Here is a 23134-nt window from a genome sequence, read left to right as displayed (position 1 = left end):
GCCAGTCTCGGAAAAGAGAGAACAGGAATGGTTATTCAAACTGCTGTTTGCAGAAGTACCTTTGCCTTCTCATTAATAAAACAGAGGTGTCGGCAAGAGCTTCCCCAAGAAACTTAAACGTCTCCTATAAGCCTTACACCATTAACAAACATTTTAAAGATGTTTATTGAGCTGTATGACGCTGGGTGGAGTACTATGCTGGAGATACAAAGATGGTTCTTTCCTTCTAGAAGCCTACCCTGTGGTTGTATTTAAACTACACCGAAAGACCTTTTAGGAGTAAAGCTAATGTCATCTGTGTTTTATTCAAAGATGATTGCAGAGGTAGAAGAAGTATTCTGGTTTTCATCTCAGCTTATCTCTTCATCTACCAGCTATTTGTGTTAACACCCAGTTCTCGGGGTTGACAGAAAAGGAGTGTGTGGAACAGACTGGACTCGCTGACAGATGGATTCTACCTCTTGAGCTGTTGATGTAATCATGTCTATATCTACTTCCCTTTCCCTTTGCAGATACAGCAGAGACTATGTGGTAGAAGGGGAGCCATACGCTGGGTATGACAGACACAACGCAGAGGTTGCAGCCTTCCATTTGGACAGGTGTGTGAGCTCATGTTTCCTTGTCCTCCTTTCTTTCAAAGAAAACCTGTGAACTTCCTTCAGACGTGAGTGATAGAGCAGTAACACATGCATGTTCCCTGTGTGTAGCTGATGAGTTAGTGCCATTGGAGTTCTGTAAGCACCTAAGATTTGGGTGCTGCCTAAAAAAGAACACAGTAAAGTTTTAAAGATGTATTTATTCTTCACACACACACACACACACACACACACACACACACACACACGAGTGTTTTGCTTACATGTATGTCTATGCATCACAAGTGTGTCTAGTGCCCACAGAGGCCAGAAGAGGGCCCTGGAGTCCATGGAACTGGGCTACAGAGCAAGCTGCTGAGAGGTGCTGGGAGCCAAGTCTAGGTCCTCTGCAAGAGCAGCAGGTGCGCCTGGCCGGAGCACCTCTCCAGCCCCAACAGGGTTAACCATTTTCAACCCCAAACTTTTCCTTCCTATTATGTCACATCATTCTTGGCAGGCCTAATATTGTCATAGTTGAAGGTATTAGTTGGCAAATAAAATATCAAAATGAAAACAGAAGTTTGAATTCGAATCTCTATATTGAATTGGCTGTTAATTGGGCCTTATAACATCTGCTTTGTTTCTGTTGTAAGTAATACTAATTTATTCTCATCACATAATATAGGAATTGAAACTGGATTTTGTACAGTGTGTATACAGCTTCAAAAATCAGAGTAACTTTTTTTTTTTTTTTTTTGGATTTGGTTTTTTGGAGGTAGGGTTTCTCTGTATAGCCCTGGCTGTCCTGGAACTCACTTTGTAGACCAGGCTAGCCTCGAACTCAGAAATCCGCCTGCCTCTGCCTCCCAGAGTGCTGGGATTACAGGTGTGTGCCACCACCACCTGGCTCAGAGTAGCTTTTTAAAAAAGAAACAATAAAAAAATCACCCTGAAATCTAATAGATAGCCAGTAGCTAGCTGGCTGTAGTCGTACACTTGCGATCTGGTATGAAGAAGACAAAGGCCTGGGGCTGGGCATTCAAGGCTGGTGTGGCCACAAAGTGAGATTAAAGCCAGTCTCTTCATAGCAAGCCTTCGTCATCTCAGAAGGCTGAAGGTGCAGGCCCCTCTGGGAACATGGGTATTCTTCCCACACGTACTTCTTAGCCAAACCATGATTCCGAGTTCCTCCTCACAGGCACTCAGTTTGCCATAGAGGCAAAAAGACATGGTTGTGGGGGGCTAGGGCGTGAGGAGACTCGGGGTAGAGCACCTCTAGCAGTGAAAACAGCCAGAAAAAGAGAAATCAGAAAACAAAAGGTAAACTTTTGCCTTTTTCTGAATTAGGATGAGTTTCTCATTTTTCCACACACTGTGGTAGAACACAAACAGGATTCAGGACTGAACCTTAATGGTTAAAAGCACTTATTGCTCTTCCTAAGGACCTAGGTTCAAACCCAGCACCCGTACAACCATCGGTAACCCTAAGTTTAGGGAATCCAACAGACAAGCAGATTGCTTGCATACATATATACATGCAGGTAAAACATTCATACACATAAAATGAGTTTCTAAAGAAGAAAAAAAAAGGGCTGGAGAGATGGCTCAGTGGTAAAGAGCACTGACTGCTCTTCCAGAGGTCCTGAGTTCAATTCTCAGCAAACACATGGTGCCTCAAAACCATCCGTAATGAGATCAGATACCCTCTTCTGGTGTATCTGAAGACAGCTACAGTGTACGTATAAAGTAAATAAACCTTAAAAAGAAAGAAAAGAAAGAAAGAAAGAAAGAAAGAAAGAAAGAAAGAAAGAAAGAAAGAAAGAAAGAAAGAAAGAAAGGTTATTACACCAAGAAACTCTTAAAAAAAACTAAAAAGAGAGAGAGAAGAAAAGAACAAACTACCACAGGTGGAGCTGGGCCTGTGGTGCACACCTATAATCCTTGTGCTTAGACAGCTAAGGAAGAAGAAGCAGGAGTTTGAGGCTAGCCTAGGCTACTGTCTAAACCGACTAAAATGGATAAGTAAGTACTGTACATAGTTTAGGAGAGTCACAGCAATTATTAGAGGTGCTAATGAGTGCTGGACAGGCTTCTTGTCACTAGAAATATCTAAAAATCCCATGAAACTGTGGTTTACTATTTTCACCTGCTGAAATGACAGAACTTTTTTTTTTTTTTAAAGATAATGTTTTATTGTCAGGAATATATTTAATTTATATGTTGCTTAAAGCATTGTTAATTTTGTTCTTTCTGTTTCGAACTATGTCATTTTATATCAGAAATCTTACTGTTCATAGCAAAGTTTATAGATACACACACATCTTACTAGCATTTTGTAGTATAGAAAACTTGATAATAACTTAATATTCTAGATAGGGAGAGTTAAGTGAGTTTATAATTCTATGTATGTTTGCAGCCTTTTAAAGGAACTGTAGGCAGAGCTGTATAAAGCCAAATCATTTAGACGCACGTTAGAATGTGATTGTCCCCGGCCTTGTCTGTCTGCTGTTCCCTTCAGACTCTCTACTTTCTGTTTATTGGACTCTGGCAGATCATGAAGAGAGCTTATCTCTCACTACCAGACCAGTGTGTCTTCCCCCAATTATTGGCCAAATATAGTTTTCCTTAGCATTAGTTTGGTAAACTATTCACTGTATAGATATGGTTACTGTTAAGCCAGGTGTGATGGTTTATGCCTGCAATCCCAGCACTTGTGAGGCTGAGGCAAGAGAATTGCCATGAGTTCACAGGTAAACTGGGCTAGAGTGAGATCCTGGTTAGAAAGAAAGAAGATGCTGCTGTAGTAATTGTAATCCTGGCAATCAGGAAGTGGATCGCTGTGAGTTCAAGGCCAGCCTGGTCTATAGAGATATAGGATAGCCAAAGCTACATAAAGGAACCTTGTCTAGGAAAACCAAAAAAGAAAAAAAAGAAGAAGATAAGCCAAATGTATGTGTATATTTATATATACCTGTGTATTTTTACAAATGTGAGAGGAGATGCTCATGCCAAAATGTCAGTTGCTAGACTTGAGAATTAAGGATGATCTTAGCTTATTATTAGTTTTAAAGTTTTGCCTCTCTAAATTTTCTTTAGGAAATGTACATTTTTGACCAGAAAATGTCATTCTAAAAGAAAATACTAGGTGTGGTGGTGTACAACTTTAATCCCAATCTATGGGAGGCAAAGGGTCTCTGAGTTTGAGGCCACATGGTCTGCTTATCAGTTTTAGGCCAGCCAAGTAAGTAAGCCAGCATAGTAAGACTCTGCCTCAAGATCTCAGTATGTGTGTGTGTGTGTGTGTGTGTGTGTGTGTGTGTATACATATATACACATACATATACATATAATTTTCTAGTGCTTATTATTAGAAAAACCTTGAAATGTGCCTTTCTTTAAATTGTCATGTAAGTGTGTTGTTTTGGTCAGTTTGCCTACTTTAGCTAAGCATTTAATCCATCTGAGTTTAAGCACAGTGTTTCTAATGCTTTATCAACACTTATTTCTAGTTTTGATTATGAAAAATTCCTAGCAGCTGGTACTGAGATACACTTGTGCTCCTTTTCCCTAGGTGTGACAGTCTTTACACATCGCTTGGCTGGCTCACTCCTTTTTTTGTTGAACTGTTGACTAGTGTACATCTTGACATCTTGAATTTATGTACCTATGAAAACCAAGATTTATTCACCTACCTACCTCTGAAACCTTAATTTTTTAAACAGGATTGATCATGGTTTTTGAAACTTAAAATACATCCCCAAAGATTTCTCTTTTCTCTAACCGGGCAGTGGTGGTGCACAGCGCACGCCTTTAATCCCAGTACTTGGGAGGCAGGCGGATTTCTGAGTTCGAGGCCAGCCTGGTCTACAGAGTGAGTTCCAGGACAGCCAGGGCTACACAGAGAAATCCTGTCTCAAAAAAAAAAAAAATTTTTTTTTTCTCTCTTCTCTCTTCAACCTTCAAAACTAGGATTCTGGGTTTCCGACGCGCTCCCTTGGTCGTGGGCAGACATGTTAATCTGCGGACAGAAATCAAACCTGTTGCCACGGAGCAGCTGCTGAGCACCTTCCTCACTGTAGGTGAGAGACTTTGGAGGGTGTTTAGAGAGGGTCTGGTCAGTAAGCTAAAGAGTGGGCGGCGGTGGGCACGTCAGCTTCATCTCTTTCATACCTAAAGAACTCAAGGGAACATAAAAGGTAAATGTAGAAATTAGGTCTAATGGTGAGAATGGAAAATGAGAATTTTACCCTAATATATACTTCTTGAAGTAAAAAATGAAGTCATTTACCAGTAGCAAATGTGGTAACTTTATTTCTGTTTGATCTTCTAGCTAAGCCTCAAATCCAGGATTTGGCCTAAATTGATTACTGTCTGCATATCATTGTCCTGGGTAGTTTTAATATGTACATTCTTTTTGGGAACTATCATCTGAGAAGTAAGGAAACCCTGGGACTAAGGACATGACTTAGTTAATAAAGTGCTTGCTGTGCAAGCATAAGGGCATGAGTTTGAATCCCCATCCATACCCATGTAAAAAGAAAACAGATATGGAAATAAGCACCTGTATTTCTGGCCTGAGGAATTGGAGACAGGCAAATTCTTGAAGATCACGATTCCATCTAGTGGAATTGGTATTATGCTCCAGGTTCAGTGAAAGACCCTGTCTCAAAAAGTAAGGTGGGAAGCAGTGAGGAAGGCCTCAGTATCAACTTCTGAAGTCCACATGTGCCCACCACATGAAAACAAGTAAATAATAAAGAATTAAAGAAGCCCAAACACCTCTCAGTCGTTAGACCAGAAGATGACTGTTCTACTAGAGAATTGTATTTGGTTCACCGCTCTGCCTTCCTCAGGACACCCTGGCCTTAGTTCCACCATCCTCCCGTGCGCAGGGACTACTCAGTCTTGCCCTTGTAGGCATAATGAAACAGGAAGAATTTAGAGGTGCTGTGCTCTCTCGACTTTTCCTTCTTGTGGTGACTCTTTTAATGCCCTACTTCATGGCATAAGTGAAAAACAGACATTGAAAAATGAACTTCAATTTGCTTCTTACTACAGTAAATAGATTCATACTTAAAAAATGAGGTAAAGCAATACCTGTCTCAAAAAAATGTACAAAAAGGTTACACAATATAGAAAACTCTGATTTCTTTTAGTGACATGGAGACAGGAAATTTTACTCTATGGTTACTGTTGTCATAATTGGTTGAAACACTAAATTTCAGATAGAGGTTTAGTATAAATAAGGTTGTATCTTTGTTCTATCCATTTCACTCCTCCCATCCCTGAGTTAACATTGATCTAGGCTGAAGACAGAAGATGAACAGATTAGAGATGCTGGGAGAGTGTGTGGTCAGTAGAGGGTGCCTGTGGGTTTAGCCAATGAGAGGAAGTACTCAGGACAGGGTCCCTAAAGGGATCGATATTCTTCTTGGACATTGGGAGCTGTTGAGGGAGTCTGACCATGACTTGATCAGATTTGAATTTAGAAAGCTAATTACACTGGAGAGGGAATGACGATGGGGGAATCAGACACTAGCAGCCCTGGCAGGCCCAGAGCTAAGATGAGCATAGGGATAGAATGACTTAGAGATTCCCGAACTGGAACACAAGCCATGTGGTGAACATCTTGGCTAGGAGTACAGTAAGCAGAAAAGAAAACTTAAGAATGACTCCAAGTTTCTAGATTGGATAGCCAAGTGAATACAGAAGCAGACAACTGAGGGGTGTTTAGGAAAGACTTGAAGTGGAACAGAGAGGTTTTGGATACTTTGTTTCAGGATCATCTATGAGTTTGTGTTGGCGAATTTTTTTGTTCTATTCTAATTCCTTCCAACTTAACAATAGGTAGGAGAGAAGGGTAGAGAGGAAAGGGGGCATAGACCTCATTAGACTACTTCTTGCTGGTTAGGGACATTGTGTTTCTTGGGGCCAGTCCAATCTTCTTCATCAGGTTATCTCTAACTTCTAGTCGCTTTGCTCTCAAACACTTGACAAACCTCAAAACAGCAGCCAGGCTCATTAGCACTCTTCTTGGAGTGTCGCTGCACCCTGTCCCCTCACCCCCGCTCTGCACTCTCAGGGCTCTGGCATTTATTCCAGCTATTTGGGAGGTTGAAGCAGGAGGATTGTAAGTCAAAGCCAGCCTTAAGAAGTAAACAGAGGTCTGGATATATAGCACAGTGATAGTGTAGTTGGTTCGCATGTGTGAGGAGCACAGTTGCCTTGCATGTATGAGGCCCTATTATCACGGAAAGAAAGGGGAAGGACAAGGGAACCGATGTTTGAATAAGTCCTGGATCTCATTGTTTGTAGGTTTTCTTGAAGAGTAGGGTAGGACATACATGTATATTAAAAACAGGTACATGAACTCACTCACTCACACACACACACACACACACACACACACACACACACAGAGAGAGACACACATCTGTATCTTTATCTATGGGTATGTACTGAAGCCAGAGTCTCAGATTCTAATTCATGGCAGGATTTTCTTCTGACTGTCTTACTTTCTGTGTTAACTTCCTTTGCCATCAGTGAGAAACTAGTCCATTACCCTCAGTCTGTCCACTTACTGCTCCTGTTTTCCTCAGTGTGACCAAACTAAGTATCTGTCTGCACTCTCGCCTCTTGACCAAAACCTCAGCTCTGATAAAGAACTAGAAGACATTGCTTTCCTTTAATTATTGTGAGTTGAGAGTAAGACTGTGATGATAGTTGACTTCTGGGAGAGAGGCTGGGTAAAAGGAAGACAAGGGAAGATTTGCTTTCTAGTAGATAGCCTTCCATTCATAAGGGAGTTGTTTTACACTGTTTGCTTTGATCACCTACATAGGAATATACATGTGTGAAATCCAACATCAGGATTCTAATTTTCATGGTGCCTTTTTATTAGCTGTTCAATCTTGTTTGAGGGAGAATTCGGATTCTTAATTTCCTTTCTTAAGTATATCTGGCTCATTCTACCCTGCAGGGAACAATACTTGTTTTTATGGGAAGTGCTACTACTGTCGAGAAACAGAGCCAGCATGTGCAGATGGTGATATGATGGAGGGATCTGTCACACTTTGGCTTCCAGATGTGTGGCCTCTGCAGAAGCATCGACATCCCTGGGGCAGGACTTACCGAGAAGGCAAACTGGCCAGGTAAATGCTCCTGTGAGCCGCGCTTTAAGTCTGTGCTGCATTAGGCCAGTTGTCTTCCCTCAGTAGGAGCCAGCCATCTGCCAAGAGTTAAAGACTGTGGCTCAGGGCAGGCCTGCCAGGCAGGGCCCTGTTTTCAGCAGCGCTGGTTTGTCAGTCAGTGTCTTTCTCTCACTAAAGAGAGGAGAGATTAGATTGGGCAGAGGTTGTGCATGCCTTTAACCCTAGCACTCAGGTGATAGAAGTAGGCGAATCTCTGAGTTTGAGGCCAGCCTGGTTTGCAGAGTGAGTTCCCAGACAGCTACGCAGAGAAACCCTGTCTTGAAAAACCCCAAAAAAGGGGGAGAGATTAATTTTGGCCACATTAGTTTGGACTTCTAGTGGCACAGTTCATCACTGCGGAAGCTTGTGGTAGCAGGGACTGCTTATCATGTTACTGCCTGAAAGCAAAGTCCGAGAGAAAGGACCAGGAGCCAGCTGGCTAGGCAAGGACTCCCTGGAGTATCCCCTTATCCTCTTCTGGGTGATTCCCAGTGACTAAACTTCTGTCGTTCCCTAAAGGTCCAATAGCTACTGACAGTCCCAGAGCTGAGCCAGAGCTTTAGTCCATGGCCTTTAACAGACATTTAGAATATAAGCCCTAGGGACCTGATGGCTCAGGGTTCAAGAGTGTCTGCTGGTCTTGCAAAAGACCTGAATTTGATTTCCAGCTCTCCCATTTGGGACTCACAACTACCTGTAACTTCAGCCTCAGGAACCCAACAGCCTTTTCAGGCCTCCACTAGCAACTGTATGCATGTAGTGCACTAACACACTAACACACACACACACACACACAGAGAGAGAGAGAGAGAGAGAGAGAGAGAGAGAGAGAGGGAGACGGGGGCATGTACAACACACATACAAATAAAATATTTTCTTGTTGCTTTTTTTTTTTTTTTTTTTGGTTTTTCGAGACAGGGTTTTTCTGTGTAGCCCTGGCTGTCCTGGAGCTCACTCTGTAGACCAGGCTGGACTCGAACTCAGAAATCCGCCTGCCTCTGCCTCCCAGAGTGCTGGGATTACAGGCGTGCGCCACCACCGCCCGGCTTCTTGTTGCTTTTTAAATATAAGCCATAGCATTTGCTGCTAGTCTCTATAGGCTCATGTCTGCCTAATGCATTTGGTTTCCCTCTAAGAGTTCCCAAGTCTTAACTGTACCAATATTGCTGAGAGGCCTACATCTAAAGTCTCTGAGACATAAGGCAAATCTTAAGCTGTGAGCCCTACAAAAATTAAATAAAACCAAGAAAAATAAAACCCAAGTTATATAACCCAAGTTATATGCTTGCAAGATACAATGACACTGGAGAAGCACTCTCATTCCAAAGAATAGAAAAGGCCAGGATTGGACAAAAGCAACAACAGACATTAAATCCTCCAGCTCAGGCCAGTGAGATAGTCAGTGGGTAAAGGTGCCAGCCACACAAGCCTCAGCTGCCAGACTTCAGTCACCAGAACCTATATAAGGAGGAGAGAGAGCCAGCTCTACAGACTTGTCCTCTGACATTCACACGTGTGCCATGCCACTCATACACTCCCTACATATCATGTACATGTACACACAATAATAATAATTTATTAAAATAATCTAGGGGGCTGGAGCGGAGGCTCGGCAGTTAAGAGTACCGACTGCTCTCCCAGAGTTCCTAGATTCAGTTCCCAGAACCCACACGGCAGCTCACAACTGTCTCCAACTTTAGTTCCAGGGAATATGACATCCTCACACAGATACACATGCAGGCAAAATACCAATGCACATAAAATAAAAATAAATAAAAAAACCTTCTAGCTCCATGTCCAGAATTAAGGGCTCACATTGGTGCAGTGTGAGCTGCTAAAAGCTCAGCCCTGTCCTGAGGGTGAAGCCCACAAAGCTTCTGTCTTGAGACAGTTTTGCTCATTGCTCGTGGCTTTCCTCAGTGGGCGAGTATCCACATTCCCAGTGCTCAGGCCTGTGGGATGCCCAGGGCAGCTGCTTCAGCTTAACTCTCACAGCTCTGCATCACTCTAGGGATGCTGGCAGGAGCCCTGTCTGTACCCTCTTAAGACCCCTGTAGAATCTCAGTGGAAGCGGCGCCACAGTTTGTTACATATGTATGCCTGCTTCATTCACATCACATGCATGATTCCAAGGTCTGGCACTATCTAGAGCTTATCCAGGTCCTCTTGAACCACAGTGCTTCTTCAGTGTGTTGATGGTTGGACACAGTTTAGCCTGGGATGGGCTGGATCTTGCAGGCTCCTGAGATGCCTCAAGATATCTTTCCTACCATCCTAGTGTGGAGCACTGGCTCTTCATGGTGCTAGTCAGGTCATGCTAGTCTAGTCTCTTCAGCAGTTGTACCCTTCTTGGCTTGAACTTTCTGTGTGCTTCTTTCCTGGATCAACTACAAGTTTTTCAGATCTTTTGGCTCTGCAATTTGCTTCCTCTTCTCACAGTAAATATGGCAAAAGCAGTCGGTAATCCCCATCCTGCAGCGTTAAACTACCTCTACCGTAGAAGCCAGTCCACGAAGTCTCAGAGTATGTACAAATCATGGACAGAGTGCACATGATTAGCTCCTGTCTGTTTCCCATGCAATCCCTGTTCCCAGCCCAAACCTATCAGCATAGCTTTTGCTCTCTCTTCCTGCCAGCCTCTGGCCCCCACCAGATCCTCCTAGCATCTGTGCCCCAGCACACTGCTTTCCGTAGCTTGCTTCTCCAAACTCTTCTAATGTTGCAAACCAAGCCCAAAGGCCCTGAACCTCACTGCAGTGCTTGATACCAACTTTCTACACAGCTTTCTGTCTCTAGAAAAATACCTAAATACCTAAAACTTTGAATGAAGAAAGATTCTTTGGCTCAGAGTTTCTGAAATATCAGCCCAGCTTGGTCTGCTTGGTTGCTTTAGGATTTATGATAAGACAATGCCAAGGCAGCACATGTATGCTATGGAGGAAAGTTACTCTCCTCATGGTGGCTAGGATGCAAACATGAGAGGAAAGGCCAAGGCAACCATATCCACCCACAGTTGCTTCCAGCAACTCATCTTCCTGCCACAAAGCCTACCTCCTAACATCGTAGTCTGGCAATCCAGCTGTTGACACATGGCCCTTGCTCTTAGTGGCTAAACTGTAGTCAGGTGTGGTTGGCATTCGGTGACCCTTACTATACTCCTTGCCTCCAGGTGGGAATATGATGAGAGCTACTGCGATGCTGTGAAGAAAACGTCCCCCTATGACTCAGGTCCACGCCTCCTGGACATCATTGACACGGCTGTCTTTGATTACTTGATTGGCAATGCTGACCGCCATCACTATGAAAGCTTTCAAGATGATGAAGGAGCTAGCATGCTTATTCTTCTTGATAATGCCAAAAGGTACAGAGAAGCAGGACTGGCTTTGGTCAGTGTCTGTGTGAAAGAGGGGCATTCTCGAGGGCACTGTGCTCGTCAGCTTTCAGACACAAATATTGGCATAAATCAACCCATAGCAATGAAATGCTTATTTCAGTTCGTGGTTTCAGAAGCGTGTTGGCTTTATTGCTCTTGGGCCTGTGATGGAGCAGAATCATCATGGCTGGGGACACACCGAGAGCTGCTGGTCCTGTGGGGTCTGGGAAATAGAGAGGCCGGGTCTCAAAATCCCCAACAAGAATGCACGCCAGTGATCTAACTTCTTTCTGCTGGCCCCTGCCTCCCGAAGGCTTCTTCACCTCTCAGTAGTGCTTCAGGCTGGCCTCTAGTGCCTCAGCAGATGAGCCTGGGGCTGGGGTGGGAAGACTTGGGATCAGACTCTCCTGGACTTAACTTCCCAAGCTCACCCCTTACAGCCTTGCGTTGGAGATGAAATAGCAACAAGATCTGTGAGCAGCACAGTCAGAGGATGGCAGCTGCTTCCACTGCTCTGTCCCTGCGCATAGTGATTCCTCAGTCATTGAGGAGAGTTCCAGAAAGAGGGAGACGGATAGTAACCGGATTCCCAGAGTGACCGTTCCTTTCCTAACAGAATACCACATTTATGTCGTCCTGGCCTCTGAAAGCCCTGGGTAGTTTTCTAGTTTGCAGCTGCTGCCAGGCTTGCTTGCTGGAATAAGGTTTTAGTGATTCTGGAGGTAACAGTCACCTGCCTCTTAGGAACTCTAGCAGGACGAGCTTGGATTTCTTTCCAGACCTTTAGAAAGCTTTACAGGTTAGGAGTTGTGCCCTCCCCTTTTGGACTGAGAGCTCATGTGTGGCCCCACAGCTATGTCCCAGCATCTTGCAGCATCTTGGCAGGAAAAAGATCCTTGGTACATGAGTTTATTTGCTGTTTGATACTTTAGTTCAGGCTTTTAATGATCCTGTGTCTAATTAGTCATGCCTAGCTTATTTTTAATTTAAATGACTTGAGCTGTTGGAGCATGAAATCATTTAGGCTCACAGTTGGTTTTTATAGCTTATGCTCTTGCTGTGATGCTGAGAGGGGAATAAGCACTTGCACCTAATTCCTGTCTTAATTTAATTTTCAGCTTTGGGAACCCCTCGCTGGATGAGAGAAGCATTCTTGCCCCTCTCTATCAGTGTTGCATGTAAGTTACGCACAGTGTGTGTGCCTGCATTTCTTCCTTCAGGTTCAGTACTAGTGCTTCAGTTTTCTTGACCTTAAAACATCCCTGCTGCACTTCCTACTTCTGCAGCCCAGAGACTCTGTGACCCTCACAGAGGTGAGAGAAACACAGAGCAGGCCACCCAAAACTCAGAGTTCATTTTGAATTTTGCATCAGTAAGTTTGTAGTATCTATAGTAATATGTGTTTGTTTGGCTTATTATCTCTACCACCTATTAAAAACACTCTAGCTGGGCTTTAGCAAACCCAACATCTAGGAATCAAAGCAGATAGATCCCTGTGAGTTTGAGGTCACCCTGGTCTACATAGTGAGTTCTGGGATGGCCAGGACTACATAGTGAAACAATCTCAAAATCTGTTAATCTGTATTCTCCAAGGCAAACATCAAGTTTACCTTGGGGTTTCAAGTTGAATGTTTTAGCTTGAAATTATCTAAACCAAAAATACCTTTCTCTAAGTATTTAATAACTGATTTAAATATATTGGAGAATAAAGGAATTGAGAGTAAGTGAAGAAAATAAACCAAAACCCAGCCCTAGGACTCCTGCTTCAGGTTGCTACTCCTGGGCTGATTGTGAAGTCCACACATCAACAGTCAGTGAAATTTATGTCATTTGGCTGTAGAAAGCAGGTCTGGGAACATCCTAGTGCTGGTTAGCCGAGAAATAGGACACATGTGACTATGCCTCCTTTCCCTCCTCCCCCTGCCCCTACCCCATTTGTTTGTTTGTTTGTTTGTTTGTTTGTTTTCCAGTGCTGGGTCTAACTTAATGTGCCTCCTAGGCAAGTGCATTATTGCTGAGCTATACTAGTTCCTCCCCTCCCCACACTTCTGTTGCAGTGTGCATGTGTAGTCTAGAGAACAGTCTTGGGTGTCGTCCTCAGGAACTGTTCACCACCTCTCTTCTCTTTTTAAGACAAGGTCTTTCACTGCCCTGGAACTCACTTGGTAGGCTAGGCTGGCTAGCCCTTAAGTCCCAGGGATTGCCCTGTCTCCACTCCATGACTCTGGGATTACATAGACCACAATGCCCAAATTCTTTTTACATGAATTGTGTGGGTCAAACTCAAGCAACTTGTGCTTGCAGGGCAAACCCTTTACTGACTATCTTCAGCCCACCCACATCTGTCCTTCCTTTCTTCTTCCTTGCCTTCCCCCCTCCTTCCCTCCTCTCCTTCCCTATCTTTTCTCCTGACCCCTTCCTTCCTTCCTTCCTTCCTTCCTTCCTTCCTTCCTTCCTTCCTTCCTTCCTTCCTTCCTTCCTTCCTTCCTCTCCCCATTCTCCCCTCTGTCTCTCTGTCTTTCTTTCACTGGCTCTCACTATATATTATAGGCTGACCTCGGGCATCCCAGTTTTCTTGCCTCAGTCTCCCAAGTATTGGGCTTACATGTCTGTGCTGTGAAACTCAGCTTTTTCAGTAGGAAGCAGGTTCTTCAGCAGGTAGTATGTATTTATCTGGTTAGCCCTAATTCTCCTTAGTGATCCTGGAAAACAGAGCAGGTGGGATACAGGCAGTCAGCACCTGGTGTCATGATCTGCAGAGGAAAGCATGCCTCTGGAAAGCCGCGGGGCCACCTGCAGGGCATTTGTGGGCCTGCAGAGTGGGGCAGAGTGGGCAGATGCTATGCTGCTCCCTGTGTCCAGAAAGTAACCAGAGTGCTGTAACCTCAACCCTTGGGAGAAGGTGGTAGGAAGAAGAGGAACTCAGTTGTCATCTGGGCTATATAGCAAATTCCTAGTCATCCTGGGCTACCTGAGACCCGTCTAGAAAAGAAACCTCAGAGAAGTCATGAGCAGATGAGGCTGTGGCTTCATGGCCTTGCATCTTCTAAGAATGTGCCTGGACAGCGCTGCTTTGGTGACCTCCTTCCTGCACCACTGGCCTACCTACCCTATAGTAGCCAGAGGTGAGAGAGAGAATGCCTTCCTGCGACACTGTTCCTCTATGAGAAGGCTTATGAGGAGACATCGGTAAAGGACTTCTGTCCATTTTGGAGAAGCATATACTAAAGAGTGAAGTTGGTGCTGAGTCCATCAAGTGACAGCTCTGTCACCCTGGAGAAGCTCTGGTGCTCTAGGCATTCATAGTACAATTCAGAATAAGGAAACTGGTGTCCGTCATGTGTAGCCCATCTCTTCTGTGCTTTGTACACAATTATTCATCCTTAATTTAAGTTGCTGAAAAACAGTACTTCTCACAAAGCCAGACACTTCTGTCTGCCTGGTGACTTCTAGAACATCCACATTCTGCCCGGTTACCCTGTTATACCCACCGAGAGGCATGGACTTCTTCCCTGAGACAATAATTCTCTTTGGTTGGTCATTTAGTCTGTTTCATTCTGCTATAACAGAAAGTCACAAACTAAGACATTTATTTTATGATTAGTGTTTGTGTATTTGTATGCATTGTGAGGTGTGGGCTTGTGTGCAACAGGACATGAGTGGAGTCAGAGGACAGCTTAATCACTTGGCTCTCTCTGTCCACCTTTACATGATTCCATGATCAAACTCTAGTCACCAGGCTCATGGGACAACTGCCTTTACCTCTTAATCCATCTTACCAAATACAGAACAGAAATTCATTGGCTTATTGCTCTAGAAGCTGAGAAGCTCCAGATCTAAACACTGGCGTCCTGAAAGAGCTTTCTTATTATATTACTATGTGGCAGGTGACGGAAGAGCAGAGGGGCAGCATCAGCTCCTCTGAGCCTCATCGGTCAGTCACTCCTTTAGAGCCTCAGCTCTTAATACTGTTACAGTGGCAACTGAATTCCCATATGAGCTTTATCAGGGGTAAATACCTAGCCGATAGCTAGTGTTAGTGAAGTAACTTAGGAAAATAGATAATCTCTTTAAAAATTTTAAAAAGTATGTGTGTGTGTGTGTGCGTGCATGCATATGCATGTGTGCACTCACGCACCTGCTTGCCTGTCTGTCTGTGGGACTATGTACTCCTGAATGCAGTGCTTACAGAAGCCAGAAGAAGGCATTCAGAGTGAGTTCTGAGAACTGAAATCAGGTCCTCTCCAAGACCAACAAATGCTCTTCTATGCTGAGCCATCTCTATCCTAGAGAAAGTAGTTTTTGTTTTGGTTGGTTGTTTTTTTTGTTGTTTGCCTTGTCTTGTCTGTCTGTCTTTCTTTCTCTTTCCTTTTCTTTCTTTTCCTTCCTTCCTTCCTTCTTCCCTTCCTCCCTCCCTCCTTCCCTCTCTCTCTCTCTCTTTCTTTTTTTCTTTCTTTCTTTCTGTTTGCTGTGTTTGTATGTGTGTGGTATTGGTGGTGTTTTGGGATAAGGTTTCTCTATGTAGTCCTGTCTGACCTGGAACTTGCTCAGTAGTCAAAGATCTGCCTGCCTCTGCCTCCCAGGTGCTGGGATTAAAGGTGGGTAATTATCATTACTCAGCAAAAAATAGATATTCTTTAACTGTTTTTCTTTTATTAATGGCAGAATTTTTAAAATCAGAAACCTTTGACTAATGAAGTTAGAGTCACCCCTGAGTGTCTAAGGATAGCTGTTAGCACAGTGTACTCACTCTGTCCCTGTAGTCTTTGCACTCTAGTTACACACAGTAGTTTCCCTGGGACAGGGAGTGAAAGATTTTCTCTAACTTCCTTACCTCTAACGTAATATCATGGACTTACCCTGTGCTACTCAATTTCAAACCTTTGTAGTGGCTGCATGGTATTTCCTGAGAACTTAGCCATAATTTGAAGTACCTCTCAGTTGTTAGGTGGTTAGATGGTTCTGTTTTCCTCTTACTGTTAGGAATATGTATAAAACGTCATGTATATCTCTAATTACTCCTCCTCTCCCCCCCAAAAAAATTTACACCATGGCAGTATGGCTTGCTTCTAATAGAGAGACAAGTCTGAAATAGCGGTGACTCAAAGAAACAAACAAAAACCTTTCTACCATGAAAACTTCAAGCTAAATTGAATATCAAGATGTTATGTAATTTCTTTTAAAACTTTTTTCTTCCAGTATTCGGGTTTCAACGTGGAATAGACTGAATTATCTAAAGAATGGAGTACTAAAGTCTGCCTTAAAATCTGCCATGGCCCATGACCCCATCTCCCCTGTGCTCTCCGAGCCACACTTGGACACTGTGGACCAGCGGCTTCTGAATGTCTTGGCCACCATCAAGCAGTGTACTGACCAGTTTGGGATGGATACTGTGCTGGTGGAAGACAGGATGCCGCTCTCCCACTTGTAACTCTCAACACAAAACAAGTGGAACTGATTTTTACAAAGATAGAGAAACAGCACAGTCAATTCCAGATGGCATGTGATGGCTTGCAGGTGGCCACAGCGGCTTCTGGTGGCAGAAGACAGTGGCCCTGGGAGGCTCCGTGTTTTCTGCAGGGCAAGCTAAAGACCACAGTGCCGCAGGAGTGTCTCTGTGGACTCACCTCTCAAGCAGCAGGACGCAGCTCTGCTCAGTCTTGATTCCCACTCCAGAGGGCAAGTAGGCTAAGGACTTGGTTCCAGAGTGTGCGTCTGCCGTGAACCTGGCTGTCCTTTCTCCATACTATGGATTCTCCGAAAATACTTTGCAGTCCCTTGTGTCTTTAAAAAACAAAAACCAGAACTAGTCAGAGTGCAAAACATACTGCTCCTCCAGAGTGGCATCAGACGAGAGAGCAGTCTGCTCCAGGAGACCGTGTCTAAGGTAGAGGAGGAAGGGGAAGGGCAGGAAGGGCTTGGGACTCCAAGCTATTGGGTGGCATGGATTTGACATCTCAGGGAAGAGAAGAGGGACGGACTCACTTTATAGAACGGGGAAAATAATTGACTTAGTGAAGAACAGCTTCCCCTCTGTTTAAGTTCTTAGCTATGTCCAGAGCAAACAGTCATCCCCCAGTTGTGTTCACATTAACCACAATCATCTCTAGTGGAAATACTATTACAACCCAAGCATGATCCTCTATGGACACTAACTCACCCCATGCCCACTTTTGCCCAAAGTAGCAAAACAAACCAAAACTGTTCTTTGCCCCCCTCTTTTCTTTTTCTCTCAATGGCATTGTTTATTTTGATGTAGACCATAGACTCTAGCCCCTGCTGATCTGGAACTCACTGTATAGCCCAGGCTCCAGTTATACTGGCTTCAGCCTTCCACATGCGAGGATTATAGGTATGAACCAGCATGCCCAGCTCTCTTCTGAAGTGAACCCTGTGAGGTGATGATGGCCTGTAATGGTGCTGGTCCTAGGAGATTGGTGGCCTTGTCTGTGCCTCTCTGATGAGAAAGTGCCCTGGTGCCTGGACTAAGCTTGTGATGTGTGTCCTACAGGTAACAGAATGAAAGATTTTAAGCCTCTGAGCTTGAAACAGGAGATTACCACAAAGAGCCTTAATATTTTGGTTCATAGCAAATCCAAATTCAGTCCTATGTGGAGTTCTGAGCCCGTGGTGTAGTAGAACTCTTCCCTTCCTGTGTCAGGGTCAGGGTTAGTTTTGTGTTTTGGCAAGTCATTTGACAGCTGCCAGATAGCTAGGGGATGTGTCTGGGACGGGAGCTGCGCTCAGAGCTGTCCCTCTGCATCCTGTGCAGTTCTGGAATCTGTCGAGACTAGCCTGTTGGCACTGCTTGACATCTACTGCCAGCCACAGAGCCTGGCTTGAGAAAACTACCTTTGAGTTTATTCCCCCAGTTTCTCACATAAAATCTGGTAGCCTGTAACCACTTTTAAATGACAGGAAATTAGAAAATTTGTACATTTAATGTACACTTTGAGGTATATTAAGGAATACACTGCATATTTCTTTTTTTAAATTCAGGGTATTGAACTTCAAAAAACAAATATTAGCACAAAACAACTAGAATAGTGTTAACAAAGGAGATATTGAGCCAGGCAGTGGTGACACACCTTTAATCCTGGCATTCAGGAGGCAGAGGCCGGCAGATCTCTGTGAGTTCAAGGCCAGCCTGGTCTACAGAGTGAGTTCTAGGACCAAACCCAAAAAACAAAGCAAAAACAAAAGGAGGTATTAAGTCCAGTTTCCAGGCTACTTGCTGTGTACACCAAGAAACTTGACAGTTGACTTTTGAGATTAGCGTGGTTGTTAGCACTTTGTGCTGGGAGCCAGCAGAGGGGTGGGAGGCAGTGAGCCCTCCCTTCAGTGCTGACTAAGCCGAGAAGGGGGCAGAACTGTCCCCAGGCAGGCAGCCTCACTTGTGATGGTGAAGACCAGGCAGAAAGGCTGCTGTAGCAGCTGGAGCGGAGCCACCTCAGGCTTCCTCTCCACACTCATGGAATTAGAAGGTGCAGACCCATAGTGGACAGCTGAGTCGGGGTCACGGCACTTAGAGCACACAGTTGTGTTCCACCTGGCACTGGGTGAAGCTAGGACAGGTCCAGTTGGGTGAATCTTGGCGTGGCAGGGGCGGGGTAGCCGTATGCTTCCAGCCCCAAACTTACAGACACAAGTTCTGTTGGGGGAAAAAAGGTAGATGCAAATTTTAAAAGTATTGTAGCTCCAGGCTCTTTTAGGGTCCTTTATTAGATTAGGACTGTTATAATCAAGGCACGGGCGGGATTCGGTCAGCTCTAAATTAGCTTTACTAACTGAACATCCGCGTAGATGTATACAAAACCATAGATAGTACAAAACCAAGAAGTCAATCCATTGCTGTTTTCTCCTTTCCTTCCACTTCTTAAATATATGGATTCTGAAGTTGAAATGGGGGAGATTTGAATATAGAACCTTTATTCTCAAACTGTCCCTTATTGAAGGCTGCATTGTAATTTTGGGAGAGCTATAAGTAATTCACCTTTAAAACAATAGGTTCTGATTTGCTCAAGATGGTTGGTATGTCTCCTTGTTTGCACTCAGGGTTAAAGTGTCAGACTAAATTTTTAGAAGAAAATAGAGAAATTCAGGTACATTCATTACAAATTATTCAGCAAAGTGGACCCTGACAGTTTCCTAATTTTCCCAGTGCTGGAGACAGCATTGCCATCCAAAGAAACTCAGGTTTTCTTTAAACTCACGCTTCTTCTCATCCCCAGCTTCCTGTTCCTTCAGCCCCCCTCCCTTCCCTGTCCTTCCCGGATCTCTCTAATCATCTTGTGATCATAACACCTGCTGTCAACACACTCTGTGAGCCCTGTGACCAGGGTTTCTGCAGGTTTGGGTTAACGTGGCCGAGTATGTATTCTGCCAAGGAAAATGTTCATACTTTGACACAAGGAAATGCTGAGTGACTGGCACTGAGGAAGGGCTTGGTTTGTAAGGGTTGGGATGTACACGGAGCTTTTCCCAGGCAGCCTGCTGAGCCCGGTGGTCTGACTGAGCGTGCTCCATGGGGGAGGCTGGCTCTTCGCCCCTCGTGTCTCTAGTCTGGGTGGTGAGTGGGGGCTGGGCACTGTACTGTTGCAGGTTCTTAGGACCTAAGGTGATCCTCAGAAACCCCCGGGGGAAGCTGGGAGTAACTTACTGGGAAGCTAATTTATTTGTCTAAAGGGTGGTGTGGGTGTCACCACCCACTTGTTTGATCTGCCTAGGATTTCCTCTTGGAGCTGTTGTGCAGATAGAGGTGGTACTCGGTAAGATACCAAACAGATTTCTAATGTGTTATATGGGTTTCAATTCTGAAAAAAAAATAAAAGATTTTAATATATATTATTGTATCATGTTTTCTCGTTAAACCCCCCCACCCCATGCTTTCTATGCCATTTCTATTCCTACTGATAATTTTTGTTGTTGTTTGGTTGGGTTTTTTGTTTGTTTGTTTTTTTGGATTTTTTTTTTTTTTGAGACAGGGTTTCTCTGTGTAGCCCTGGCTGTCCTGGAACTCATTCTGTAGACCAGGCTGGCCTCAAACTCAGAAATCTGCCTGCCTCTGCCTCCCAGAGTGTTGGGATTACAGGCGTGTGCCACCACTGCCCGTCCTACTGCTGTTTTTTGTTTTGTTTTTTTTTTTTTTTTTTTTTTTTTTTTTTTTTTTTTTGTTTGTTTGTTTTTTTGGAGACAGGGTTTCTCTGTATATCCTGGCTGTCCTGGAACTCACTCGGTAGACCAGGCTGGCCTTGAACTCAGAAATCCGCCTGCCTCTGCCTCCCAGAGTGCTGAGATTACAGGCGTGCGCCACCACCGCCCCCTACTGCTGTTTTTTAGGGAGAGAATGTTACACCCTCTATCTCTACTTAACCTTCCATAGGGATTGCTTCCTGTGGTTGAGAGCCTTACACTTCCTTACAAGCTTTTGAAAGGCCCACATGGATTGTAGCTGTTATATACAAGTCCTCCTAGGACTAGTCTTCAGTGTTTCTTGGATGGTTAGTTACCTTCTTTCTTGCAGCTTCTTGGAAATGAAGAATTATGAATCCTAAAAGGACTTGGCAGCACACTACACTATATACAAGAAAGGGCTGGTGTCCCTGCTAAGAATTATTAGGATACCTGGAATTTCCATTTTTGAAATGGAAATCTAGCATCTAACCCCTCAGCTAGACAAGCATCATTTAGATTTCCTCATGGTGTGCTGTGTAAGTGTGCCTGCCTTGTCATCGTATTTGAACAGGACACATGGAGGCCAAATTCTGGCATGTGTTCCAGTTCACCACACGCAGAACGTATCAGTTTTCTATTGTGATAAAACGTAACCAAGGCAAGTTACTGAAGAGGAAGATAGTTTGGGTTTACAGTTCAGATTGGATCTGTGATGGTAGAGTAGAGGCTAGAGGCATACTTTGAACTACAAGCACAAAGCAAAGCAAACTTGAAATGGCATGAGTATTTAAACATTTTTGTTGTTTTTTGAGACAGGGTTTCTCAGTGTAGTCCTGTTTTTCTTGGGGGAACTCGCTCTGTAGATCAGGTTGGCCTCAAACTTAGAGATCCACACTTCAAGTTATGCATTTATGACAAGCTCTTAGAAAATGCCAAAGCCTTGGGTCTTTAGACGGCTTGAGTAATTGGTGAGACCTTATAGCTTCCTGTAGTTCCCACAGTGGCCTCTAGATGTCCCCATCACCCATGAGCTCTTCCTGATGTTTACATCCACCAGTCCCACAAGAATGGGGTATGACAAATTTAGAGAAATACTTAGAAACTGATCCAAACACTGCTGTATGGATTTGTTGTTTCAATGTGGGCCGACTTCTTGGTGAAACACTTACCTCAGATTTTTTTGTTGTTTTGTTTTGAAAAGGAATGTCTTGAAATCAAGTTAGTCCAGGTTTTCCCAGTTAATCTGCAGTGAAATGCTAATTCAAACCATCTCAGAGATGGCTAGCACTATCCAAAAGTTGTACAGCTGAGATGAATACCCCGCTGTCTTAAAACTTGGGTTTTGGCATATTGTTGTTTTTAGTATTTTCTTTTTTCATTTTAGTTAAATGACCAAGCCAGCTCAGTCAGTCAATAGGTTCTCCAGCACTGGAGTGAGGATTAAAAGAAAAAAAGGCAATTAGACAGTGTCGTAGCATGGCCCCAGCTAGTTCTGAGGCTTAGGCGGGTTCCCCCCCAATCTGCTTTTATACTATTTTAGTCACATGCAAATATTAAGGTCAGTTCTAGGTTGAAAAACAAGTAAAACAATAAACACAAGTAGTCAAGGGACAAGCAAGGCAATAAACAAAGTCCCGTGATCTCTGTTTCTAAGGGCTTATCCGGATGACCAAGATATCTGAGCCTGCTTCTGAGTCCTAGCCCCAAGTCATATTCACCCCAGAAGCCTACGTCTTTGTTTTAGCCTAAAATCAGATTCCTCCCTGAACTTACTTCCCCATCCTAGCCTAAAATTAGATTCCCCACAGTGTTTACTTCTTGTCCTGGCCCTTTGTCAGACTCCTGCCAAGTGGCCCCAAATAGCTCTCCACAGTTAAAGTTAGCACCTAAGCTGCCGACTGGTCTTCATTTACACCATAATTCACCAGTAAACTCTAGTAACTAAAGCGTCTTCTAGTTGCTGTTGATTTACACATTCCATGTAAATGCACCTACTTGCTACCGGAGGAAGTACAGGTAAGCACCTCTCCCCAGGACCCCAAGGATGTGAAGAGTGGGGGAGGCTGTCAAGGGGTAGAACCGACTGGCCGGGCTACACAGAGAAACCCTGTCTGAAAAACTAAAGAGGCAAACAAAATCCAAACAATAACAAAACCCATAATCAGTATGTTAGACTGTCAGGCAGGCTCAGATATTTATTGTTTACAAATAAGCATAAAGACTTGTGTCAGTTTCCTGCCACCTTAGCAAACACCAGATTTACCAAAGAAAGTTTATTTGGTTCATAGCCTTGAAGGTCTAGTTCGCTATTTACCTCTGGGAAAGGTGGGCGGTGTGCGTTGTGGCTGTAGCTATTGGTAGAACAAAAACTGCTCACCTACAATTCTTTTTCAATAACCCTCACTGGGGCTCACATCTAATTTCCACTACCTGCCTCCTGATGCTAAGCTCGGAACCAAGCCTGGGTTTTCCGTGTTCTCTAAATATTGACAGGGTCTCACAATGTACCTGTAGCTGGCTTGGCATTCAGTATGTAGACCAGGCTAGCTTTGAACTCAGAGCTGTGCCTGCTTCTGCCTCCTGGGTTCTAGGATTAAAGGCCTGCATTGCCTTGGGCATCTGATCAACTTTGTAAACCTAGCTATGAGTGGGCAAGTACTTAGCCTAACTTCTGTAAGTCTCACATGATACGATTTCCTCTTGACTCGGGGGTTTCCCGAACTCAAATGCCATCCTGACCCTACTTCTTGCTTCTGCTGGACTGGCATCCATGAAAGCCCGCCGCTGCTGCTGCTGCTGACTGCTCGCTACTGTTTCGATTT

At 44.1% G+C, this 23134-nt stretch overlaps 1 protein-coding gene across 3 annotated transcripts in view; it reads left to right on the top strand.

Annotated features, from left to right (window-relative positions):
* The window catches only part of Fam20b (FAM20B glycosaminoglycan xylosylkinase), a 35689-nt gene extending 15709 nt beyond the window's left edge, over positions 1 to 19980 (top strand). For all 3 annotated transcript variants that reach the window (XM_052200199.1, XM_052200198.1, XM_052200200.1), the window contains 6 exons: positions 513 to 599; positions 4545 to 4654; positions 7555 to 7726; positions 10935 to 11126; positions 12257 to 12316; positions 16338 to 19980. In XM_052200199.1, the coding sequence (XP_052056159.1) occupies positions 513 to 599; positions 4545 to 4654; positions 7555 to 7726; positions 10935 to 11126; positions 12257 to 12316; positions 16338 to 16569 (853 nt within the window). In that variant the 3' untranslated portion in view covers positions 16570 to 19980. The remainder of the gene's footprint in view (positions 1 to 512; positions 600 to 4544; positions 4655 to 7554; positions 7727 to 10934; positions 11127 to 12256; positions 12317 to 16337) is intronic.
* Positions 19981 to 23134: the final 3154 nt, after the last annotated feature.

The sequence above is a fragment of the Apodemus sylvaticus genome, chromosome 12 (assembly GCF_947179515.1).
Source record: "Apodemus sylvaticus chromosome 12, mApoSyl1.1, whole genome shotgun sequence".
In the NCBI taxonomy this organism is placed as follows: Eukaryota; Metazoa; Chordata; class Mammalia; order Rodentia; family Muridae; genus Apodemus; species Apodemus sylvaticus.
This window is presented reverse-complemented; position numbering and strand designations above follow the sequence as displayed.